This window comes from Eleutherodactylus coqui, chromosome 9 (genome assembly GCF_035609145.1).
Source record: "Eleutherodactylus coqui strain aEleCoq1 chromosome 9, aEleCoq1.hap1, whole genome shotgun sequence".
Lineage (NCBI taxonomy): Eukaryota > Metazoa > Chordata > Amphibia > Anura > Eleutherodactylidae > Eleutherodactylus > Eleutherodactylus coqui.
In genome coordinates this window covers 35,311,437-35,325,671 of record NC_089845.1, presented here as the reverse complement: position 1 = coordinate 35,325,671, position 14,235 = coordinate 35,311,437, and the positions used below count along the sequence as shown (strand labels likewise).

General features: G+C 45.2%; 1 protein-coding gene across 1 annotated transcript in view; it reads left to right on the top strand.

The window, feature by feature from the left end:
- Nucleotides 1-12,229, top strand: part of LOC136578989 (dynein axonemal heavy chain 5-like) — a 363,128-nt gene extending 350,899 nt beyond the window's left edge. The window contains exons 75-77 of the mRNA XM_066579223.1: nucleotides 2,252-2,460; nucleotides 3,075-3,296; nucleotides 10,789-12,229. Coding sequence (XP_066435320.1) covers nucleotides 2,252-2,460; nucleotides 3,075-3,296; nucleotides 10,789-11,007 — 650 coding nt within the window. The 3' untranslated portion in view covers nucleotides 11,008-12,229. The remainder of the gene's footprint in view (nucleotides 1-2,251; nucleotides 2,461-3,074; nucleotides 3,297-10,788) is intronic.
- The last annotated feature ends 2,006 nt before the right edge of the window (nucleotides 12,230-14,235 follow it).

Sequence of the window (14,235 nt, the reverse complement as noted above, 5' to 3'; positions counted from 1 at the left end):
CCGCAGCTCGGTCACATTCGCTTTCATAATTCGACCTGGTTATTGTTGTTGGACGCCATCATGTTGTGTTACACTTGTTCCTGGCGTCAGGACCTTTCTCACCAAACACCTAGATTTCCTTTATAACTAGCAGAAGACGGAAACAGCCTTCCCTGTTGGTTAACATCAGAATTTGTGGCAACAAGGTGACTTATGGGGGTGAAGGCTGCCAAACCTCTTCAGCAAAAGCAATTTCTGTATGACAGTTGTTGCAATCTGTAAGGAGAAACGTTGGTCCTGCGCTCATAAAGGATAATAATCTCTGTCCCCGAGACCCCTTTGTTGGGATTCCAAGCGATATATGTAGATCCAGTCCAGGGATTTCACTGGAAGAATTTATTGGTCCAGTGAAATCCCTGGACTGGATCTACATATACCTCTTGGAATCCCGATGAAGGGGTCTCGGGGACAGAGACCTCCTCCGGAGTAAGTCCTTCACGATTTTCACTTTGTCAGCCCTATTATCCCTTATGAGCGCAGGAACAACTTTTCTCCTTACATTTGCTTTTTTCTACGTGTGTTCGGTGCTGGTCTGGCTGCTCTCCATCTACAGTGGATGTACTCCATACATAAGGCGTTACCCTGGTGTGATTGGGAGTCCCTCCTCTAAAAGATCTAATATATAAACTTTGCTTAAACTTTCCATTATGTCCAGAGCCTGTCCTTTTAACTTTGAATTTTTGCAATCTCACACATGTACCTTTCCTGGCCATGTGAGGAACCTAGCAGTGCAGCGCTTCCTAAACCATTACCCAGCTACATGCACTGCTGGAAATGGCCAGAAAATAGTGCTCGCACTTTCAGTATTCACACCCAGCCGCCAGTATTCACACCCAGTGCTCGTCTGGCAGAGGCGCAGCAACAGTTTGGCTTACCACCTTACCAAGTTTTGGTAACTCTCCTGCTTTTCTTTGGAGAAGGAGGAGCAGGAGGCCCGTGCTTGAGTGTTCTGCTCAACTAATAGAGTTTGTCTTTGGAAAATGTATGACATTGCTCTTTTAACTACCATACCTGGTGATTTTCTTTGCATCATTTCTGATCTAGGGGACCCCATGTGGCCTCTTTGTTTTCAGTGACAACCCTCTGCTATCATTGACCTCCACACCACTATTTCATCTAATCTTTGGGAGGAGCACAGTGTTCCCCAGATGTGTGAAGGTGCAATGTGAAGGTCTTTGGTTGCAATGGGGACCTTCTGGAGGGCGAATTGGTGAACCTGATTTTTACTCCCATTGACTTTATTAGGAGTTAGAATTGGCCGTCCAAATTTACATGATTTTAGTGAAATCGCCCCAAACCAATTATTCCACTAATCACTCATCACTAGTAGCGGTATTCCTCAGTATAATTGGAAGCCATTAGGAATTATAGAAACCTTGCTGTACGCACATCCTGTAAATCCCCGGAGAATCTCATCCCTTCCCACTCTGGAAAGGCCGTTAGGACTGTCGTACCAGAATGGACAAGCCATGTTCTCTGTGCGGTGGGATTGTTATTTTCAGATGCCTAAAAGTCTCTGCTGCTTAATTTAAGCAATCCTTAGTTAGAACTCCGTGGTCACGCCTAGGATATTTGGCATTGGACGGCGGCCCATAGTCATATCTCCTCTGTTTATTTTTATCAAAGTATTTCTTCTCGTAACACGTATCAACACCCACAGATGATATGTGATCTTTAGAGATGCAGAAAGTCACTTCTGGACTTGTTCCAAATATCTTTCCTGTAACGGCCATAGGTTGTATGCTGCCTGAATAGAGCTGTCTTCTATGTAGCTCACTGTGGTTTTTTTTCTCGTTTACCCAGATGTGGTTTGGGCTTATTGGGTTTGAAACTGCTCATTTCAACACTTTTTTAGAAATGTACATTTCATCCAAATTTTACAAGATTAGTTCATTACTTCCTAAGAGCAGAGTTGTGTGCAGTAGACTATATGGTGGACGATCCACAGTGCTTGTATTGGAGAATACCCCCATATGTACAGTACCCGTCGGAACATGGCGTGCCCCAAGAAAAACCTCTGTATTGTCCTATAGAAAACTGGAACCACACAGGTGTGATAAGACCTTGTGCACCGCTACGGTACCCCATTAGGCCTCCGTACAGCCTACGGTCACGTCTGTCAGACTACAAATAATAATAAATGTTGTACTATTTGTAGCGTCTTTTATAACAGAATGTAAGTAAAACCAAAGTCTGGATTGTTTTTGTTCAGGAACCATCATCATGTCCGAAGACCTGCGAGATGCTTTAGACAACATGTATGACGCCCGGATCCCCAAGCTTTGGTACAAGATATCCTGGGACTCCGCCACTTTAGGCTTTTGGTTCACAGAACTGTTGGAAAGAAATCAGCAGTTCCGAAGTTGGTTGTTCGATGGGCGTCCAAATCAGTTTTGGATGACAGGGTTTTTTAATCCACAGGTGAGAACCATGAAAAGCAACTGTTTACCATAATAATATGTTTCTTAAAGGCACAGTACAGATATTTTGTTAATGAGGGGGATTTTCCTGTTTAGTGCACATGTGTATATTGAAAAATTCTGCTACTTTCTAATATACTTTGTGTTTTCAGCTCTTCATCATTTTCAAGATCCTTCAGATGGACATATTTGCGTGCATATTTGCACATGCAATATGCAGAGAATAGAACCCATTGGTTTGTCCTTATTTTCCTTTTTTGTGCATGTATTTCGCATCCGCGCATAAAAAATCAGTGGGTTCTGTTCTCTGCGAATTGCACACACAAATACATCCGTGTAAAGTCGGCCTTAAGAGAGGGATTGGATATATATTTTGAGGCTGCTCCAGCTGTCAGTTGGATATAATCAGTCCAGCTGCAATGTGCTAATGTGGAATAGGATGGAAGCCGGGCTCTATCAGCACTCTGCGTAGGGTGATAATTAGAAGAACATACACCCAGTATTTTATGTTGTCACATTGCTATCATAATAAGTACGTAGCGCATTATTTCTGATGGCCGGAATGTCTGAACGTTATGCATCGTGCTCATCTAACCCAAAGCATGTATCCTATAGGGCTTCCTGACTGCTATGAGACAGGAAACAACCCGGATGAATCTGTCCAAAGGCTGGGCTTTAGACAGCGTGATCCTACATAATGATGTCACCAAAATGATGAAGGAAGACGTCAACGCTCCTCCTCCGGTTGACATTGGGGGCGTCTACATATATGGACTGTTTCTTGATGGTGCTGGGTGGGACCGCAGGAACACTAAGCTTGTGGAAGCTCAGCCAAAGGTACAGTACACGTAGAAAATGGTGTGCAAGAAATATCATTGATAGTGTTGAGCATCAACCAGGAAAGCAAGAGTTGCTGTACATGTGTACAGTAAAGTCTGTATATCAGTGGTCTTCACTCAATGGCTCATTCTTGTCGTCACACATGGCCACCAATAGATATCTTCAGAGATTTATTTATCACCTCAGTCTTGATTTTCTTTCCATCTCTGGAACTAAAACCAGGCCGCTAGTAACAACTTAACCTGCGGCAACGCTAGTGTGTCATAAAGCCGCTGCAGCACTGTGAAATTTAGTTTTTGTAACTAATGTTTTTGAAATCTTTGGACTTTTGTATTAGTAATATGTTATAGTGGGCAGAGTGCGGGATGACGGCCAACAGTGACCTACTCATGATCCCCTGATTCCTACATTTAGCAAGCATATACACTCTTTGTAAAAAAAAATATATATATCAAATTTGGCTACTAGAAGAAGTTGTCGTGTTGCTGCAAAACTCGTCCTGTAGTTCCATCTCAGGCAGATCTGTAGATGATGAGAGTTGTGGTGATTGAATGAACACCAGAGGTCCTAAAAGTGGTTCCCCCCCCCTTGCCCTAGAAGAGGCTCTCGGAGGCTCCTTATGTGTAGTGACCTCTTCTTCCGCTTGTAGAGCTTGTTGACCACTAGACGCCTCCACGACGCAGAGAAGAGATTTCACCCCATTACCTGAGAGGGGCGTGTTATTGGGATGTGAGAAGCTGGATGGTTGTATTGATGAATTTCCCACCAATCTGGGCCCTTCTTACCAGACTGTTAGGAGGTGTTGGGACCAGTGGATGCTTGAGGGCACACAAGGTGACCAGGCTCATGATGCCCTCAACAGGATCGTCTGATTGTCTGACACGTACGAGCAGCTCCAACTGTTTTGTTGTCCGCCACACAGAGACAGGGGGCCCCTCATCTTCCACTTTCTCATGCTTTTTCTCCTGAGTGGACTCTACGTCACAGTAAGCACTAGGAGCTGGTACCTCTGTTTCCACCCCCCTGAGTACACATTGCCTGTGGAAGGATGACCGCGCGCAATGATCCACCATCATCTTCCTGTTTGGAGGAAAAAACTGATTGGGCATCAGTGGATTCAATGTCTTGGTTGTTTAGACTGCCCAGCTGACACAGAACAAGCAAACCGCTTCTCAGACTGATCCATGTGGACTGCTTTGAACAGTGTGGGAGATATGGCACAGGGTGAAGTGGGGGGGGGGGGGGATGTTCATGACCGACTGTTATAGACTGACTGCTGTGATTTGGAAGAAGAGGAGGTGGTGGTACTAGAGACATGTTGTGTTCTGCATGCCCCAGATGGAACACATGGGCAGAACCTCTTCCAAGGAATGGCAGTGAGCTTGGCTCACCTCCAGCAGAACATGGAGCTGTTACTTCACTGGAAACCAACTTGGCCCATCTTCTACTACCTACACCACCACCACCACCAAAACGTCCCCTACCCCTTTTCTTTCTTCACATTTTTTTTTTATTTATTTTTTGTTTCCTTTTTAGTGTACTTTTATATAACTTATCAGCTAACTTTGTAGTGTGCAGAAAGCTACTGCTGGCTGCGTAAGGCCTGCAGATAATGCGTAGTGGCCGGACGGGTGACTTTGAACAACATCTGAAGCCGCTGAATAAGAAACACTGGCAGCTAAATAAGCTGCAATCCGTGGGAGGCATGATATGTGAGAACAGAAGCCACACGGTACAGCCTGTATATTTGTGCACTGTCCCTGTTTGGCGCAGCGTAATTAAATTTACCAAACCGCACTGCTAGCTGTATAGGATCTGCTAATATTTTGTATATCCCATCTCCGAAGGTACAGACCATATTTCATACAGACATATACACGTACTGCAGCTGCTTCCTCTGCTCCCTCTTATAGAACCCTGTTTAAGTTCTCTGCTGGTATACAAGCTTTCATATTCAGCAGCAATGTATCCTCTGTAGAATAGCTGTCCCTAACAACAGACCACGTGCAGCTTCTCTGTCCTGTACTCAGCTGTAAAATGGCCGCTGTTTACACTGTGCCTATGTTATATATGGCTAGGTCATGTGATGCAGGCGTCCAATGAAACTACTGCCCATATGCAAGATGGAGGACACATTTGGTGAGATCAGCAAGTGACTTCTGATTGGCTGCATGCTGACCTCTGCAGCAGGCATTATGGGAAATTCGATTTTCCTGTGATTTTTGTCAAAAATTGGTTTGGACTTGATTTTGTAAATATTGGGACGACTTTATCGACTACTGGTGACGAATATTATAGGGTTTCTTGGTGAAAGCAGTGGGGAGCCCCAGATAGGAATAACGTGAGCTTCAGCCAAAAGCTAAAGAGACCTTACTGATGTTTAGAAAAAATGGAGCGGTTTGTAACGGCAGCTGCTGCAAGCGCCAGTAATCCGCAGCACCGTTGTCTTGGACTGCAGGGCCATCCGTCTACGCAAAACCTTAATAACAGCCTTGAAAGTCAAGAATTGGCACATTTAGGATGGTTTCACATCTGCATCGAGGGTTGCGTTCAGGGAGCAGGAAAGGGGAATCGCCTGGCTGGGCAGCTTCGTCTTATGTCAAAACGGAACACGCGGAATGGACGCCATTGACTATAATGGGGTCCATTCGGTTTCCGCTCAGCTGCCCGGTATTTTGTTTTACTACATGCAGCTCTCTTTCTTTCGGTATTCTGTGCCGGATCGGCGACCGAACCTCCGAATGGACATTCCAGCGCAGATGTGGAAGCAGCCCTAATGCCCCTTGTTTCACCAATCTTTTATGTCCGCCCACAGATTTGCTTTAGTAATTCTTATAATCTACGGATGTGTTTGGCCTGATGTTCCCCTTGAGTCTACGGCCCTACTTACATTTCCTTCGTGTAACCAGAAGATCCGATTTGCGCGATGGCCGTGACTCCAGTTGACCGCGCTGTCAGTGGAATAGCACGCTGTTTTCTGCGCACGGTATATTCAGTCCAACTTGGGAAATGTAACTCTTATCACTAAAGCTGGCAATGAGAAGCATTTTCTCATGAAGGATTATGGACTAGCGGTCTCACTGTCATTTTGGTTATTTTATTCATTTGCAGCTGTCACAGCCGGTGTGATACGACATGTTCAAACAGGCGCCGGACGGAGATTGCATTTAGTGGTCTGCTGCTAGCAGGCCTGGAGCTGCGGCACCTATAGGCTCTGACAATCACTCCGGCGACTCGCTGCTGTTTGTTTTAATATCTGGTACATATTGTTCTGAGGAAACACGATCTCCACTCCAAAAATATTGCGCTTGTCGGTTTTCTCTATAATATCCTGCTCTGGACACAATTCCAAAGTAGATAGGAAATATCACATAATGCAGTGTATATAGACCTTATATCATGACCTCGCCTGGTCATCTACTCCTCTTATTAGTGAGGAAAGAAAGACACTTCTACATCTAAGTCCTTATAAGGTCACTAACTTTTTAAACCACTTATTCTTACATGACAGCCAATGTGATAATAAGTGATATTTACTGTATTTACCCAAAATCCATCTAAACTGCTGGCCACTATAGGTCTCCCTTTCTTCTAATTTGCTGTCTATTGCCTGGCCAAGCGATGTTATGTCTGGAGATGGACGAGGCAGAACGGGAATTGAAGCGCGGAGGGAAAGAAACAGAGACGCACACAGATGTGCTTTGAGCGAATGGGGAATTACTGCCATTTATTCACAACTATACTGCTCAGTACTGCTGTACACAGTCCTATATAATGATCTTATGACTCTCTGTGTGCTTCAGACAAAGAGCAGAATTTGCTATTTTCTGTACACTGTATAGAAAGTAGCATAACAGCGAAGACTGTTCCCAACATCAATGGAATCTGCGGTAAAATAGGGTTTGCTGCGATTTTTCTTCCGCTCGTGGAATATGTAATTTGTATTCACGCGTGTGAAGGAAACATTGAAAATACATGCCTTTCAATGCCCATGTTTTACCACGGATTGTCCATGCAGACGCTTATTGCGGATCGTCTGAGTCCGGCCTTAGTCAGACCTCATCTGGAATACTGGGTCCAGTTCTGGGCACCCCACTTTAATAAATACATTGACAAACTGGAGCAAGTTCAGAGAAGAGTTACCAAGATGGTGAGCGGTCTGCAAATCATGTCCTATGAGGAACGGTTAAAGGATCTGGGAATGTTTAGCTTGCAGAAGAGAAGGCTGAGAGGAGACTTAAAGGAGATGTCCCGCGCCGAAACGGGTTTTTTTTTTTTTAACCCCCCCCCCCCCGTTCGGCGCGAGACAACCCCGATGCAGGGGTTAAAAAAACCACCCGCACAGCGCTTACCTGAATCCCGGCGGTCCGGCGTCTTCATACTCACCTGCTGAAGATGGCCGCCGGGATCCTCCGTCTTCGTGGACCGCAGCTCTTCTGTGCGGTCCACTGCCGATTCCAGCCTCCTGATTGGCTGGAATCGGCACGTGACGGGGCGGAGCTACACGGAGCCGCTCTCTGGCACGAGCGGCTCCATAGAAGACTGCTGAAGACCCGGACTGCGCAAGCGCGGCTAATTTGGCCATCGGAGGCCAAAAATTAGTCGGCACCATGGAGACGAGGACGCTAGCAACGGAGCAGGTAAGTAAAAAACTTTTTATAACTTCTGTATGGCTCATAATTAATGCACAATGTACATTACAAAGTGCATTATTATGGCCATACAGAAGTGTATAGACCCACTTGCTGCCTCGGGACATCTCCTTTAATAGCTGTCTACAAATATCTGAAGGGCTGTCACACTGCAGAGGGATCAGCCCTATTCTCATCTGTACAAGGAAAGACTAGAAGCAATGGGATGAAACTGAAAGGGAGGAGACACAGATTAGATATTAGACTGTGAGGGGGATCAGTGAGTGGAACAGGTTACCATGGGAGGTGGGGAGTTCTCCTACAATGGAAGTCTTCAGCGGCTGGACAGACATCTGAGCAGGGGGTTGGACCTGATGACCTCAGAGGTTCCATCCAATTCTACCATTCTAACTTCTCATGCACACTAGCCAATCGCAGGTCTGCTTTGCTTACAATTGTAGTATGCCATCCATAGGGGAGTGGGGGCTGTAAGTACCCCCATAGGCTTCTGATTTCATACAGAGGATTTTTTTTATGTCAGCCCGACGGAAAAAAAATTGTGGCGCGTTCCATCAGACTCCATATGGATAGAGGTATTCTTCCTAAAAAGCAATGAGAATAGTTGTATACATGCAGCATTCAATGCAACATGGGAGCATCTGCGGCCCCGCAGCATATGCACTTTATATGCTTACTCCAATAGGGAATGGCACAAGTACATAGCTTTCCCACACTCCTAAAGGTCAGATCTGCCCTGGTATGTGGTGTATCATTCAGTACGAAGAGCCTTATTAATGCTTCCTGTTGTACCCCAGGCCAAAATACAAGGCAGGCTGGATATTGTAGTATTGATCACCCACTGAAATCCTTCCATAAATACTAAGCACATGGCAGATAGTTCAGCTGCTTTTTAGCTTTGGCTGACCCCGCGTAGCACCAGTGCTCGAGTCTATATTAGCATCGCCTTTGTAGTCGCCCCCTCCAAGCAGTCTATGCTTCCTAATCTGTATGCTGTGTAAACGGCTTCATCTAGAGTCATGGAATCCATCGATTTGTCTGCTGGTTCACATCTCTCATTACTGCTGCCGTCCCGGAGTCCTTTAAGGCGCGCTGCCCACTTCCCGGAGATACAATGATATCTTCAGCTGTAGAGCCGTTGTGATGAATAAGGTCAATTATGTTGTAATTAACAGCTGTCCCCCGATACACTAACAGCCGAGGGTTGGAGGATCCAACAGCTTGGGCCATAAATAACGTTCTGCTGCTTAGACTTTTAGCATTGCAGGTAGTAAAAGTCGCAGCATGATGGCTGATGGTTGATGCGCGGCCATCAATATGATATAAGAGACCGTGTTACATGTTTGTTGGCTATGCACAACACATGGGCACATTCGGCAGACTTTCAGCCCTTGTCTATATATTGTGTATCGATGCACTTGATAAACATAATACTGTTCGCACTTTATAACAGTAGAATCGCTACATTTTAACCCAAGTCTGACCGATCCTGTGCATGTACGCCGCTTGTCCCGGGCTTTAAGCCCGCAGCATTGTAAATGAACGGTTGGAGTTTAAAGGTCCTGCAGTGTAGCAGGAACATGTTGTGTGCCGGCTGTTACAGACAGCCGAGGACCCTGAGGAGAAGACAGAAGAGGTTCATAACCACATAACTGCCTACATATTGCACAATGAGTGCTGCTGTTCCTTCTACTAATCCTGGCGATCACGTGATTGCCAGCACCCCAGCATTGGAGAATTAATGGGCTTTCGCAGACCCAGCTCAGCTGGTGACTAATGTCACAATAAACAGATGTTTTCAGCTCCAATGGGGTTCTATGGAGCTGAAAACACAACCAGTGCAGCGCCTCTCCTGGGTTGTCTCTGGTCCTGCAGCACGGCTCTATTGAAGTGAATTCGAGTGAGCTGCTGTACTCACAGACTCCGGACAGATGGGGCTGACAGCATACACAGCGCCCTCTATTGCCATTCAGTTTCCATATTACTCAATCCAGCTGCTGCAGAACTTCTTTGAGAAGAGTGTGCGGCCCCAGCACCCACCTAGTTTAGTTTGCAGGCTGGGTTCATTCACACGGTCGAGCATGATATCACGCTTGCCAACATGTGGTTTTCAAGGTGCAGTAAAGTGTTTTTGATTCAAAATCGCATCGCTTCTGTAAAATTTTCATGCGTGTGAAAGGATCGCAAGTGTTGACTTCAGTGGGAAAGATCACATCGCAATCGCATGGACATCACATAACATGTAAGTGCCATGCGATGTCTTTTAAGGTCCCATTGAAAACAATATGAAACACGTTCCAAGAGAACGCCCAAAGATAGAACGTGCTGCGAAGCAAACATCACGCATGTGGATGAGTCCATTCAAAATAATGCGTTTCATATTCGTGCAAGTTTTGTGTAGGAATTAGTGCAACATCATGTATAAGAGTGCTAAGGCAGCAGAAATGCAGTCCTAAGCTCTCACTCACGACCTGAAGGTTGCGAGTTCAATCCCTGCATGGTTCAGGTAGCCGGCTCAAGGTTGACTCAGCCTTCCGAGGTCGGTAAAATGAGCACCCAGCTTGCTGGGGGGGGAGGGGGGGGTATTAAATAAATTACCTGAAAGCGCTGCAGAATAAGTTATACAAATAACTATGTTACTGGAAATAATTAGAAATCTCCATCTGCAGTTTGGGGAACATTCTGTATAATATATAACTTACCTGGAGTGTATAAAGTGCGTCTGCGACCGTCGTCATTGCTGTTGAGTTTGTAAATACGGACAGACCGTGAATACGATGATAATGCTCAACCTACAAACAATCATCAGTAGGACTAACGGCTGTTCCTGTTACTTCCAGGTCCTGTTCACCAACCTGCCTGTAGTTCATGTCTACGCAATAAGTACCAGCGGCCCTGCAGACCCCAAGAAACAGCTGAGCAGCCTGTACTCCTGCCCGGTGTACAAGAAGCCCCGGCGGACGGACCTGACGTATGTCTTCTCGCTGTACCTGAGAACGGTGTTTGTCCCCGACCATTGGACGATGAGAGGGGTCGCCCTTCTCTGTGACAACAAATAAGCATTAGTGACTTTCCTTCATGTCTGCACTCAACATTTGGGCTGATCTTAAGGGTGTTCTTACATGTAGCGATAATCGTTCACGCATGCGATGGCACCGTTGGTTCGTTCACTCGGGTGCTAAGTTTAAACACAAAGGATGGTTCAGTCTCTGTACCGGTGACTGAGAGCGACCGATCGATCGCTGTTTAACCCTTTCCAATCCACTGTCTGACGTCTGAAGACATTCTGATTGAAGGCTGTACAGCTCCGATGTCGGTAGACGTCCGGCAAGGTATTCTTACTGTATACTACTGGCCGCTCTGTTGTTGGGGGCCTCTCCAGCATGTCACATACTGCAGTACTGGCTATAGCCAGCAGACGGCGTCATTGTATAATGGCAGAAAGAGAAAGCCCCCCTAGGAAACGCTGAATCCAAAATTGGATTGCAAAGGGTTAATCCGAACGAGCCAACGCTGATTATCATGTTCACGTAAAATGCAGATAATGCACAAATGATCATTCCATTGTTGGCAATGTTTACACTGAATGATTATCATCTAGATTTGAACAATCCAGCGATTTTATTTTTTGAAATTTTTTTTTTTTGATTTTTTTTTAAATTTTTTATCTTTTTCTTTAACCATAATCAAATAGAATATTCTGCAACAGCATTGTGCCATATGCCCTCCTGCGCAATATTCATCCCCACAATCCATATTTCTAGTGTGTGGACTGTGCTGCAGAACTAAAAGAAGGCATACTGTATGTGTGGCGCAGAGTGTTAGGGCAGCAGAATGCAATCCCAAGCTCTTACTCACGACCTAAAGGTTGTGGGTTCAATCCCCGCATGGTTCAGGTAGCCGGCTCAAGGTTGACTCAGCCTTCCATCCTTCCGAGGTCGGTAAAATAAGTACCCAGCTTGGTGGGGGGTAATAAATAAATTACCTGAAAGTGCTGCGGAATAAGTTGGCACTATACAGAGGGGGGTAATAAATAAATTACCTGAAAGCGCTGCAGAATAAGTTGGCGCTATACATATAACAAGTCCCTTCAACGCTGTTGCGGAATATTCCATACCGTGTGAAAAGTCCTTCTATTTGTTCTTTTCTATGCTTTCAACACATCTTACAGTAATTAGCATTGTTGCATCCTTCTCACACATGGTTATCATAGATTTCTGACAATGTAATGTATACATCTGATGGGGTATTCAATAAATATTGGTTATGAGGCGCACGTTATCCACAGCTTCTTCATACAGCGGTCTTGTGCGGTAGAATATGGAGATATGATGAAGCAAAATAATGGGAAATTATGAGAAATGGTCATTCTACAGACAGGATTTGAGGTGAGACCTCCAGACGGCTCCCGCTCATCACTGATGCATGAAGTAAGGAATGAAATTGAAACAATGCGGAGGAATGATGGTCGGACTCTCTTATGCTGTAAGTACGATTTCCAGAGTTGGGTCAGCCGGATGAGATTCAGTCCGGGGAATGTTTGGGAATACACACAGTGCACATATAGTTTCTAAGGGGACACTCTTACAAGTCATGTCCGCTTCGGGCATATTTTCACTGCCTCACACGTTATTGTGAAGACCTTAGCAGTGGCGCTATGCGTTAGATAGTCCAGGTCTGTCCTACTCTCAGCACGCTCAAATCTAATTATTAATAATATTGCCTTCTCTGGAAGTACCAACTGGGTTATCTCTGTTTTATCGGTATCTGTTATCCTTATATCATTAAAAAATCCCCCGTGACAATTAAGATTAAATGGGACACAGATGTTGGTCCTATTACGGATGAGCAACGGACCGAGATTCTAGAGGTCACACCTAGCCTGTCCCTTATGTGAAGCCCATAGGCAATGACATCTGTTCTTCATAAACTTTATAGGACTCCAGTGGTGTTAGATAAAATTGGCCTCAGAACTGATTATAGGTTTCCCATAGGTGGGGTTGGGAAATGAAATGGCACGTTAGATAGCTGATTGCTGTGCACTGCATGCAGTTGTTCGCCTTACTATATTGTAAAAAAAAAAGGTAGAGACAAAGTTTGAGCAGGTTTGGGATCCCTGGATGAGCAGATATGGCCTTCCATCTAATTGTTTGTGTAGTGGCCTGAAGTAGGGACACCCACAGCTCTTGGGTGACTAATTCTTTCCTGGTGTGTCTTGGTCAGTTTGTGTGTCCTGAGATTAGACAGCAGAGTGGGAGTAGAATAAAGATGGTAGTAAAAGAGTGATGCGAGAGGAGAGAAGGAAAAGGGAGCCTCCGGGAAAGTCGGCCCTGAGGTAGGTTCCTGGGTAGATGGTCATGGGAACCCAGTACTCGTTCAGCTGCGCCTGATGGGAAATAAGTAGTGAAGCGGGCCGCATCAAGGGTCTTCTTCCTCCCTACTAGACTGTGTCCAAGTAAGGGCAGAAGCCACCCAACCGGAACAATAGGACGAGCCTGAGTATCGTGAGTGACTTGCCACCTTGTCAGTCAGAAGTCAATGTTCCTCCGACAAGCTCCGGCAGTTTCCTCCACAAGTAACCGTTCATAGCAAGGTTCAGATAACTTAGACTGGCCAGTGCATTTATATGAAAAGGACAAGGAAAAGTAGCCAACGGGAGTCATTGCTGATGGTAGGGTGGTCTTCATCGTGACACAATCCAAGGTCCCCACTCAGGCCATCTCTGCCATCTTCAGACCACTGCATTTGCAGAGACGTTCCCTGAAGTATACTGGCCATCTGCTTTCCAGATAAATGCAAACTGCGCAAACCGATGTTTCTTATTTAAACATTTTTGTCCCCTACTTGGGGCAATAATGAAAGAATCTGCTTTATGTCCTTATTTGAAATAGGTCAGTTTCAGACAAAGGAAAGCTGCACCTTGTTGTAGAGCGGACGTTATGGGTCCCAGCCTATTGTCATCAGAGTCAGTATTAACTCCTTGAATGCCTTATGTATATGTATTTTTCTGCTTATATTGTTATTATTGTATTTCTACAATACTATTTTGAATATTTAAGGATTTTGTAATGACAGGGTCTGTCCTACAGGTCTGCTGCATAGCAAACATGGTTACAATGTCCAAAAAGTGAGCTTGGAAACTATAGACATGTAAGTTTAACCTCCTTGACCTATTTTGGGTTAAATGATTGAAACGTTTCTTAGAGATGCTATCCTGGAGCACCTCAGTGTAATTAATGTTATAACGTGGCATCAGCTTGGGTTTATGAGGTGTTGCTCCTGTGCAA